At 31.1% G+C, this 13,151-nt stretch overlaps 2 protein-coding genes across 2 annotated transcripts in view; one reads left to right on the forward strand and one right to left on the reverse strand.

Annotated features, from left to right (window-relative positions):
• The window catches only part of LOC130449092 (uncharacterized protein PF3D7_1120600-like), a 58,831-nt gene extending 55,000 nt beyond the window's left edge, over positions 1-3,831 (reverse strand). The window contains exon 1 of the mRNA XM_056786763.1: positions 3,625-3,831. The gene's annotated coding sequence lies outside the window, so the exon portion shown is untranslated. The remainder of the gene's footprint in view (positions 1-3,624) is intronic.
• LOC130449091 (chitin synthase chs-2) overlaps positions 1-13,151 on the forward strand; it is a 62,843-nt gene that overhangs the window by 31,189 nt on the left and 18,503 nt on the right. Inside the window, exons 3-5 of the mRNA XM_056786760.1 lie at positions 4,495-4,739; positions 4,962-5,255; positions 11,570-11,970. Coding sequence (XP_056642738.1) covers positions 4,495-4,739; positions 4,962-5,255; positions 11,570-11,970 — 940 coding nt within the window. The remainder of the gene's footprint in view (positions 1-4,494; positions 4,740-4,961; positions 5,256-11,569; positions 11,971-13,151) is intronic.

Here is a 13,151-nt window from a genome sequence, read left to right on the forward strand (position 1 = left end):
TCAACATTATGCATTATTCTGAACAATTGGATCGTTTAAAATCGGTAAAACCGAGTCCAAGTTTCAGTTACATGCTATCCTGTATCCTTGGCGCGGACATTGGTACGAATTTATGAAATTATTCTATTCACCTCGAATATTGATGATTGTGCATTAATCTCGAATCATCAGATCGTTTAAAATCGATAAAAATCGATTCCAAAGTTTCCCTTACATCTACCTTGGTGTTCCTGGCAAGGATATTTGTACAAATTTATTAAATTATTGTATTTTCATTTATTTTTCTCAACATTATGCATTATTCTGAACAATTGGATCGTTTAAAATCGGTAAAACCGAGTCCAAGTTTCAGTTACATGCTATCCTGTATCCTTGGCGCGGACATTGGTACGAATTTATGAAATTATTCTATTTACATCGAATATTGATGATTGTGCATTAATTTCGAATCATCAGATCGTTTAAAATCGATAAAAATCGATTCCAAAGTTTCCCTTACATCTACCTTGGTGTTCCTGGCAAGGATATTTGTACAAATTTATTAAATTATTGTATTTTCATTTATTTTTCTCAACATTATGCATTATTCTGAACAATTGGATCGTTTAAAATCGGTAAAACCGAGTCCAAGTTTCAGTTACATGCTATCCTGTATCCTTGGCGCGGACATTGGTACGAATTTATGAAATTATTCTATTTACATCGAATATTGATGATTGTGCATTAATTTCGAATCATCAGATCGTTTAAAATCGATAAAAATCGATTCCAAAGTTTCCCTTACATCTACCTTGGTGTTCCTGGCAAGGATATTTGTACAAATTTATTAAATTATTGTATTTTCATTTATTTTTCTCAACATTATGCATTATTCTGAACAATTGGATCGTTTAAAATCGGTAAAACCGAGTCCAAGTTTCAGTTACATGCTATCCTGTATCCTTGGCGCGGACATTGGTACGAATTTATGAAATTATTCTATTTACATCGAATATTGATGATTGTGCATTAATTTCGAATCATCAGATCGTTTAAAATCGATAAAAATCGATTCCAAAGTTTCCCTTACATCTACCTTGGTGTTCCTGGCAAGGATATTTGTACAAATTTATTAAATTATTGTATTTTCATTTATTTTTCTCAACATTATGCATTATTCTGAACAATTGGATCGTTTAAAATCGGTAAAACCGAGTCCAAGTTTCAGTTACATGCTATCCTGTATCCTTGGCGCGGACATTGGTACGAATTTATGAAATTATTCTATTTACATCGAATATTGATGATTGTGCATTAATTTCGAATCATCAGATCGTTTAAAATCGATAAAAATCGATTCCAAAGTTTCCCTTACATCTATCTTGGTGTTCCTGGCAAGGATATTTGTACAAATTTATTAAATTATTGTATTTTCCTCGATTATTGATATTTGTGCATTAATTTGAATCCACAGATCGTTTCATGGCGAACCTGACAAGGTTAATAATAGGAATTTATGAAATGATTGTATCAGTCGTTAAAAAATGATTAAAATTTCTAGTTAATTCACTGATTTGAAATATTAGAATTATAAGAAATTAGAAAATGGTAACAATTAGACCCAATTTCGATGAAAAACACCATAATTATTATAATAATCATTTTCTACAGTCAAAACTTTCTCTATATTAAGATAAAATCAGATATAAGTATAATTAAACTCATTTTTCAAGTCGATCTCGCTTATCCCACAAAAATAAAAACTAAATTCCGTCCGCGGTTATCCGTAAAAAAGACAAAGCAAGGTCGTCACAAGATCCAGTTTATTTAGATTTTTTTCATGTCAAACTAGTGAACGGAATATTTTCACGCGAAATCAAGATTACAGGATGTCTATTTTAATGAAAATATTAGACAGTATCTAAATGTATACACTATTCCTCATAGAGATACTAAAGATAAAGACAATCCATAGCCTAATGAGAGAGAAAAAGACGAAAAACACTTGATTGTATTATAGTCCGATTCTCTATCTCTTTTCGTACTCGTGGTTGACTTATATATTACATCTGTCATATATCTATGATATTCAAACGTAGCCGTGACGTGACAGTCACGTGCCCGATACGTCAAAATTGTTCTAATCTGTATTTTATTATTGTGGATAATATTGTATTAGGAAACATATCGGATAATCCTCGTATAACGTTGATTTATTTAATAAAATGTCGAAAATAGCCATTTATGTATTACGTAAAGGTACAGAACAGAAAATATTTATCTCGTGGGTAGAAGGATAAAAACATGATTCTTCATATTACCAAAGTCAAAATGTGTCATTTCTGACATAGATTCATAGATATTTATAAAAAAACTGTCGATTTATTTAGAAAAATTGCGTTTACAAGTTTACTTACATATATTTTGAAGGTTAGAAATAATAATTCTACGTTTTATTCGTTTCTTAGTTAACAAATTAGTCTTTTGTATTTTTAACTTAAAATTATGTCAAAATATGCCAAAATCGACCTTATGCAATTATTAAACTATCCTTACAAATTTTTTTTCCACTTAACATTATTCACTAGCTTGCAACGATTTAATATTATATAATGAGGAAAAAAACAATGAAATGAAATAAAAAATTTATGGAGCGTTTATTGGTGTACCTATAATAATTAATATCGAGTTAGAAGTAACCGAAATCGGTTAGATAATACTGATTTTATGGTAGCTCTGTTCGCGGTTGAGATCCCGAACTGTCATCAGAATCACGCGCAGTGTGCGGTGTAAATAAAGCACGTTCGGGGTCTAAAGTTCTGTGGTCGTGCATCAGCGATAACTAATTTCATAAAAGCCTCAAAAGTGCGTAGAAAGTACAAAAAGTCCGTGAAATGGGAATTTCTTGTGGGTTTTCCGATAAAAACCTATGTCTCAATCAAAAATTCACAGGAATAATTACCCGCCCTCGTATTTATTTAATTTTTAAACTATTCACGGGACAAACTGTATAAATTGATAAAGGCTTAGTGGACATATTAAAAAATGTCTGTGTATTAAAATTCAACAGGTTTTTACGAACAAAAATCAGTTTATAAAAAAGGAAGAAACGTTCTATTTATATATCTCGTTTTATAGCCTTGGAGCTATAATATATAGATATGTATACAGTTAATTTTTTAACCGACTGTCTACTATTTGCTAAAAAATCTCCGCACACACAATAAAACGAAAGAAATTGATTGCTACAACACTTACTACAACGGACAAGCTCAAAACAACAAAAATTTATTAGAATTTATGTAGATTGTTATGGGGTAGGCGTTTCCAAACGCAGAGGTAGCAGCAAAACAAAAAAGGGATACGAAATAGTTTTATCTACAGTATTTCAATAAAATCTGTAGAAATATATATGTCTTATTGTCTATTATATATTAAATATAATATAAGTATCACAAAAAACCTTACAACGTAGCAATAGATTAGAATGTTTTGATCTTTTCTTTTGTTGCTTATTTCTATTATTTTTAAAACAAATTTTGACGTAAACAATTTTCTTTGTGTTGGCTATTATTGCACCAGTGTTTTTATCCCCTTGTGGTTACAAAATACTTATTATGAAGTTTGATAATGATTTATACTTACATCAAAGTGATGATGACAAATTTAAATTGAAGTTGTAGTCGATAAATTTCATTAATCCCTTTAGGCACGTGAATAAATGTAATTTCACACACTATTAATACACTGAGACACTACACACCATTTATTAGTTTCAATACACATTTTATAATAGAAAAACAAATAAACACTAAACAATACCGTTAATTGCTCACACGCTCATCTTGTACTGACGTCAGTGCACCGCCATATTGGTTAAGAACGTTTGAGCGGGAGTTATTAACCGAAAATTTAAAAACTTGGTTTTATGTGTGATGATGATATAAAAAATTTTTTATAATAATTTTTCATGTCAAATTAGAGTTATATATATATATATATCATTTAAACAATATTATTCGAGAGACTAGTGCTTGTTGACATAAAAGAATCCCGCCAAAAATAAGTCTGAAATCTTATCAGCGCATGACAACTAATGCAGTTGTATATAAAGTGTTATATAAAGACTGTCAGAAGATGCATTAAACGTTATCTAATCCATATTTCGGAGTTGACTGTGGTATCTTCAGACGTGATTTTTTCACTAAAACTGATTAAATCTAATGTGTGTTCATATAATAATTTATCTGCGTTTATGAGGAATATAGTGATTCTTGTTTTAATGAAGTGTATTTGTGTCTGTTCTATGATAACTAGGGGTAAGAAGTGCACTCTCTATGGAACGAAAATGTCTCTTAAATAGACTTTAAATCAAGGTGAAGTTGCTGTACCAGAAAATCAATTATATAATGTGTAAATATACATTTCAAGACGTTCTGGGGTTTGAGGAATCTTCTTACTATAAGACGTTGTCAAATTTCGTCAGGGTTGATGTAATCACGTTTATTTTTTCAGCACAAGGACTGTACAAGAAACGAAAGGATGGGACGTATTCAGGGATCCTCCCAGAAAGGAAATTTCTGGTTCTATGGCCAATCAGAAATGTTTAGAAATCTCAGTGATAATACTCAAAGCTGTAGCTTATCTAGTGACTTTCATCATAGTTTTAGCTTCTGGTGTTATAGCGAAAGGAACGCTTTTATTCATGGCGTCGCAACTTAGAGTAGATAAAGTTTTAGAATATTGTAACAAGGATTTAGGTGAGTTTAATTTTTTTTTAATACTTAGAGTTGAATTAAAATTTTGAAATTTTTGATCCATCAATACAATCTTGAATCAATTCACACTTTATTTCGAATTCTCGTTAAGACTGTTGGAAAAAGTGAGAATTTAGGTCTGTTTGTTATTTGTTATTATATGAACGAATTTGCATGAAATTTTGCTTGAATTTTATAAAAACTAGCATCATCATTTCGTTTTAGGGAGAGAAAAACAATTCATAGTTAAATTACCGACACCAGAACGAGTGGTATGGATGTGGTGTCTATTTTTCGCATACTGCATCCCCCAATTAGGAGCCCTGTTTCGTTCTACGAGAATGTGCTACTTCAAATCGTCGAAAAAACCGCAATTTTCGCACTTTTTAATCATTTTCATTATGGAAACGGCCCACACGATCGGCGTAGCTATATTAGTTTTTCATATTTTACCGGAAATAGATGTAGTTAAAGGAGCCATGTTAACTAACTGCCTTTGCTTCGTACCTGCCGTTCTAGGTAAGTCCAAGTAACGTGTATCCTATTGACTGCGCCATATCTTCATGAAAAGTTGATTTAAAATCGATTATATCGATATTTAGACACAATTCATGAAGGAAAATCGTGAAAAATTGTTTCGAAACTGTTATTTGACATTTTTTTTGTCTCTTTTTGACTTAAATAATATCGATTTACTCAGTAAATGATGTCAAATACTGTAATTCCTATTGACTGCGCCATATCTTCATGGAAAGTTGATTTAAAATCGATTATATCGATATTTAGACACAATTCACGAAGGAAAATCGTGAAAAATTGTTTCGAAACTGTTATTTGACATTTTTCTGTCCCTTTTTGATATAAATAATATCAATTTACTCAGCAAATGATGTCAAATATTGTAATTCCTATTGACTGCGCCATATCTTCATGAAAAGTTGATTTAAAATCGATTATATCGATATTTAGACACAATTCACGAAGGAAAATCGTGAAAAATTGTTTCGAAACTGTTATTTGACATTTTTCTGTCCCTTTTTGACATAAATAATATCGATTTACTCAGTAAATGATGTCAAATACTGTAATTCCTATTGACTGCGCCATATCTTCAGGGAAAGTTGATTTAAAATCGATTATATCGATATTTAGACACAATTCACGAAGGAAAATCGTGAAAAATTGTTTCGAAACTGTTATTTGACATTTTTCTGTCCCTTTTTGACATAAATAATATCGATTTACTCAGTAAATGATGTCAAATACTGTAATTCCTATTGACTGCGCCATATCTTCATGGAAAGTTGATTTAAAATCGATTATATCGATATTTAGACACAATTCACGAAGGAAAATCGTGAAAAATTGTTTCGAAACTGTTATTTGACATTTTTCTGTCCCTTTTTGACATAAATAATATCGATTTACTCAGTAAATGATGTCAAATACTGTAATTCCTATTGACTGCGCCATATCTTCATGAAAAGTTGATTTAAAATCGATTATATCGATATTTAGACACAATTCACGAAGGAAAATCGTGAAAAATTGTTTCGAAACTGTTATTTGACATTTTTCTGTCCCTTTTTGACATAAATAATATCGATTTACTCAGTAAATGATGTCAAATACTGTAATTCCTATTGACTGCGCCATATCTTCATGGAAAGTTGATTTAAAATCGATTATATCGATATTTAGACACAATTCACGAAGGAAAATCGTGAAAAATTGTTTCGAAACTGTTATTTGACATTTTTCTGTCCCTTTTTGACATAAATAATATCGATTTACTCAGTAAATGATGTCAAATACTGTAATTCCTATTGACTGCGCCATATCTTCATGGAAAGTTGATTTAAAATCGATTATATCGATATTTAGACACAATTCACGAAGGAAAATCGTGAAAAATTGTTTCGAAACTGTTATTTGACATTTTTCTGTCCCTTTTTGATATAAATAATATCAATTTACTCAGCAAATGATGTCAAATACTGTAATTCCTATTGACTGCGCCATATCTTCATGAAAAGTTGATTTAAAATCGATTATATCGATATTTAGACACAATTCACGAAGGAAAATCGTGAAAAATTGTTTCGAAACTGTTATTTGACATTTTTCTGTCCCTTTTTGACATAAATAATATCGATTTACTCAGTAAATGATGTCAAATACTGTAATTCCTATTGACTGCGCCATATCTTCATGGAAAGTTGATTTAAAATCGATTATATCGATATTTAGACACAATTCACGAAGGAAAATCGTGAAAAATTGTTTCGAAACTGTTATTTGACATTTTTCTGTCCCTTTTTGACATAAATAATATCGATTTACTCAGTAAATGATGTCAAATACTGTAATTCCTATTGACTGCGCCATATCTTCATGGAAAGTTGATTTAAAATCGATTATATCGATATTTAGACACAATTCACGAAGGAAAATCGTGAAAAATTGTTTCGAAACTGTTATTTGACATTTTTCTGTCCCTTTTTGACATAAATAATATCGATTTACTCAGTAAATGATGTCAAATACTGTAATTCCTATTGACTGCGCCATATCTTCATGGAAAGTTGATTTAAAATCGATTATATCGATATTTAGACACAATTCACGAAGGAAAATCGTGAAAAATTGTTTCGAAACTGTTATTTGACATTTTTCTGTCCCTTTTTGACATAAATAATATCGATTTACTCAGTAAATGATGTCAAATACTGTAATTCCTATTGACTGCGCCATATCTTCATGGAAAGTTGATTTAAAATCGATTATATCGATATTTAGACACAATTCACGAAGGAAAATCGTGAAAAATTGTTTCGAAACTGTTATTTGACATTTTTCTGTCCCTTTTTGATATAAATAATATCAATTTACTCAGCAAATGATGTCAAATATTGTAATTCCTATTGACTGCGCCATATCTTCATGAAAAGTTGATTTAAAATCGATTATATCGATATTTAGACACAATTCACGAAGGAAAATCGTGAAAAATTGTTTCGAAACTGTTATTTGACATTTTTCTGTCTCTTTTTGACTTAAATAATATCGATTTACTCAGTAAATGATGACAAATACTGTAATTCCTATTGACTGCGCCACATCTTTACGAAATTTTGATTTAAAATCGATTATATCGATATTTAGACACAATTCACGAAGGAAAATCGTGAAAAATTGTTTCGAAACTGTTATTTGACATTTTTCTGTCCCTTTTTGACATAAATAATATCGATTTACTCAGTAAATGATGTCAAATACTGTAATTCCTATTGACTGCGCCATATCTTCAGGGAAAGTTGATTTAAAATCGATTATATCGATATTTAGACACAATTCACGAAGGAAAATCGTGAAAAATTGTTTCGAAACTGTTATTTGACATTTTTCTGTCCCTTTTTGACATAAATAATATCGATTTACTCAGTAAATGATGTCAAATACTGTAATTCCTATTGACTGCGCCATATCTTCATGGAAAGTTGATTTAAAATCGATTATATCGATATTTAGACACAATTCACGAAGGAAAATCGTGAAAAATTGTTTCGAAACTGTTATTTGACATTTTTCTGTCCCTTTCTGACATGAATAATATCAATTTACTCAGTAAATGATGTCAAATACTGTAATTCCTATTGACTGCGTCATATCTTCATGAAAAGTTGATTTAAAATCGATTATATCGATATTTAGACACAATTTACGAAGGAAAATCGTGAAAAATTGTTTCGAAACTGTTATTTGACATTTTTCTGTCTCTTTTTGACTTAAATAATATCGATTTACTCAGTAAATGATGTCAAATACTGTAATTCCTATTGACTGCGCCATATCTTCATGGAAAGTTGATTTAAAATCGATTATATCGATATTTAGACACAATTCACGAAGGAAAATCGTGAAAAATTGTTTCGAAACTGTTATTTGACATTTTTCTGTCCCTTTTTGACATAAATAATATCGATTTACTCAGTAAATGATGTCAAATACTGTAATTCCTATTGACTGCGCCATATCTTCATGGAAAGTTGATTTAAAATCGATTATATCGATATTTAGACACAATTCACGAAGGAAAATCGTGAAAAATTGTTTCGAAACTGTTATTTGACATTTTTCTGTCCCTTTCTGACATGAATAATATCAATTTACTCAGTAAATGATGTCAAATACTGTAATTCCTATTGACTGCGTCATATCTTCATGAAAAGTTGATTTAAAATCGATTATATCGATATTTAGACACAATTTACGAAGGAAAATCGTGAAAAATTGTTTCGAAACTGTTATTTGACATTTTTCTGTCTCTTTTTGACTTAAATAATATCGATTTACTCAGTAAATGATGTCAAATACTGTAATTCCTATTGACTGCGCCATATCTTCATGGAAAGTTGATTTAAAATCGATTATATCGATATTTAGACACAATTCACGAAGGAAAATCGTGAAAAATTGTTTCGAAACTGTTATTTGACATTTTTCTGTCCCTTTTTGATATAAATAATATCATTTTACTCAGCAAATGATGTCAAATATTGTAATTCCTATTGACTGCGCCATATCTTCATGAAAAGTTGATTTAAAATCGATTATATCGATATTTAGACACAATTCACGAAGGAAAATCGTGAAAAATTGTTTCGAAACTGTTATTTGACATTTTTCTGTCTCTTTTTGACTTAAATAATATCGATTTACTCAGTAAATAATGACAAATACTGTAATTCCTATTGACTGCGCCATATCTTCATGACAAGTTGATTTAAAATCGATTATATCGATATTTAGACACAATTCACGAAGGAAAATCGTGAAAAATTGTTTCGAAACTGTTATTTGACATTTTCTGTTCCTTTTTGATATAAATAATATCAATTTACTCAGTAAATGATGTCAACTACTGTAATTCCTATTGACTGCGCCACATCTTCACGAAATTTTGATTTAAAATCGATTATATCGATATTTAGACACAATTCACGAAGGAAACTCGTGAAAAATTGTTTCGAACCTGTAATTTGACATTTTCTGTTCCTTTTTGATATAAATAATATCAATTTACTCAGTAAATGATGTCAACTACTGTAATTCCTATTGACTGCGCCACATCTTCACGAAATTTTGATTTAAAATCGATTATATCGATATTTAGACACAATTCACGAAGGAAAATCGTGAAAAATTGTTTCGAAACTGTTATTTGACATTTTCTGTTCCTTTTTGATATAAATAATATCAATTTACTCAGTAAATGATGTCAACTACTGTAATTCCTATTAACTGCGCCACATCTTCACCAAATTTTGATTTAAAATCGATTATATCGATATTTAGACACAATTCACGAAGGAAACTCGTGAAAAATTGTTTCGAAACTGTTATTTGACATTTTTCTGTCCCTTTTTGACATAAATAATATCGATTTACTCAGTAAATGATGTCAAATACTGTAATTCCTATTGACTGCGCCATATCTTCATGGAAAGTTGATTTAAAATCGATTATATCGATATTTAGACACAATTCACGAAGGAAAATCGTGAAAAATTGTTTCGAAACTGTTATTTGACATTTTTCTGTCCCTTTTTGACATAAATAATATCGATTTACTCAGTAAATGATGTCAAATACTGTAATTCCTATTGACTGCGCCATATCTTCATGGAAAGTTGATTTAAAATCGATTATATCGATATTTAGACACAATTCACGAAGGAAAATCGTGAAAAATTGTTTCGAAACTGTTATTTGACATTTTCTGTTCCTTTTTGATATAAATAATATCAATTTACTCAGTAAATGATGTCAAATACTGTAATTCCTATTGACTGCGCCATATCTTCATGGAAAGTTGATTTAAAATCGATTATATCGATATTTAGACACAATTCACGAAGGAAAATCGTGAAAAATTGTTTCGAAACTGTTATTTGACATTTTCTGTTCCTTTTTGATATAAATAATATCAATTTACTCAGTAAATGATGTCAACTACTGTAATTCCTATTGACTGCGCCACATCTTCACGAAATTTTGATTTAAAATCGATTATATCGATATTTAGACACAATTCACGAAGGAAAATCGTGAAAAATTGTTTCGAAACTGTTATTTGACATTTTCTGTTCCTTTTTGACATAAATAATATCGATTTACTCAGCAAATAATGTCAACTACTGTAATTCCTATTGACTGCGCCACATCTTCACGAAATTTTGATTTAAAATCGATTATATCGATATTTAGACACAATTCACGAAGGAAACTCGTGAAAAATTGTTTCGAACCTGTAATTTGACATTTTCTGTTCCTTTTTGACATAAATAAAATCAATTTACTCAGCAAATGATGTCAAATACTGTAATTCCTATTGACTGCGTCATATCTTCATGAAAAGTTGATTTAAAATCGATTATATCGATATTTAGACACAATTCACGAAGGAAACTCGTGAAAAATTGTTTCGAACCTGTAATTTGACATTTTTCTGTCCCTTTTTGACATAAATAAAATCAATTTACTCAGCAAATGATGTCAAATACTGTAATTCCTATTGACTGCGCCATATCCTCACGAAAATTTGATTTAAAATCGATTATTCCAATAATTAGACAGAAACTTGTAAATATACACAAAAATACATGATTTAGACCAAGATTTGCTTCCTCATCCTCACTACTATCTCGATTTAGCTCCGAGTGACTATTTCCAGATATCTCGCTAATAAATAGCTGAAAGGATACGACGTTAACTAACAAGTCCCGAACTTATCGACTCGATACCGTATCATTAATTCCATTATTTCGCAGGTTTACTTTCTAGAAATAACAAAGAATCTCAAAGGTACCTCAAAGTACTGATAGACCTCGTCGCGATATCTGCCCAAGCCACCGGGTTCATCGTTTGGCCCATTATGGAAGGACGACCCGATCTGTGGATCATACCGATTGCCATCTTCCTAGTATCCATGGGTTGGTGGGAGAATTACATTTCCAAAAACAGTCCGATTCCTTTCATAAAAAACTTGGGCAAAATCAGGGAGCAGTACGATCAAACCAGATATTTCACTTACATGTTTATATCGGTTTGGAAGATTATTTGTTTCTTCGTTACCATATTGTTCGTTATACTGGCCAGAGAAGGAGAGATTGGCTTCTTCTTCACGGAGTTTTCGGAAGGATGGGGAGCTCACCCCATCACCATATTAGAGGTAAGTGGGAGAAAGGGGGGGTTGTTGGAGTAGGCCCTGATATAGGAACAGCTCCTCTGCGGAGCTGGGGTTGTGTTCGCTTATTCCTGTAGGTGTTTGGACTGTTCGAAAGCGTGGGAGCTCGCATTGTCTTGGTGGAGATTGATTCGTCGTCATCTACGATCGGTTTCCGTCAAAACTTCTGGCAAAATCATTCAGAATCGACCTTTCTACGTTGTTCTAATGTCCGAAGAAACAACCGACCATTTGCTCCGAACAACTTTCGTTTTATTGGGCTCTTGGGAGCCCAAATTATAATTGAATTGAATGTCGATCGATATTTGATAAAAAAACTTACGAAAAATCATGATAAGTCTCCTTTTTCGCTTGTAATTCCTAGTTACATCATTATATTCATCTTGTCTTCGTTCCAGTTGATAATTGGTAATGACAACAATTTTGTTTTCAATAAAAACGGATCCGACACAATATTACGGCTTAAATCAAATAAATTCCGTCAAATTAATACGATTTTTGATAGTTGCGATGATTGTATTACCTCCTGTAGCTCTAATTACATCACGACACCGCCGTGGCATACTGATCAAGTCCTTTTAGTCCAATTTTCTCCTTAAAACATATCGCAGTGCATGGAAGATGATTGAGTATCAAATCTGTTGATCTCACTTTCATCTTGTCTACGTTCCAGTTGATAATTGGTAATGACAACAATTTTGTTTTCAATAAAAACGGATCCGACACAATATCACGGTTTAAATCAAATAAATTCCGTCAAATTAATACGATTTTTGATAGTTGCGATGATTGTATTACCTCCTGTAGCTCTAATTACATCACGACACCGCCGTGGCATACTGATCAAGTCCTTTTAGTCCAATATTCTCTTTAAAACATATCGCAGTGCATGGAAGATGATTGAGTATCAAATCTGTTGATCTCACTTTCATCTTGTCTACGTTCCAGTTGATAATTGGTAATGACAACAATTTTGTTTTCAATAAAAACGGATCCGACACAATATCACGGTTTAAATCAAATAAATTCCGTCAAATTAATACGATTTTTGATAGTTGCGATGATTGTATTACCTCCTGTAGCTCTAATTACATCACGACACCGCCGTGGCATACTGATCAAGTCCTTTTAGTCCAATTTTCTCTTTAAAACATCTCGCAGTGCAT

The sequence above is a fragment of the Diorhabda sublineata genome, chromosome 9 (genome assembly GCF_026230105.1).
Source record: "Diorhabda sublineata isolate icDioSubl1.1 chromosome 9, icDioSubl1.1, whole genome shotgun sequence".
Taxonomy (NCBI): domain Eukaryota; kingdom Metazoa; phylum Arthropoda; class Insecta; order Coleoptera; family Chrysomelidae; genus Diorhabda; species Diorhabda sublineata.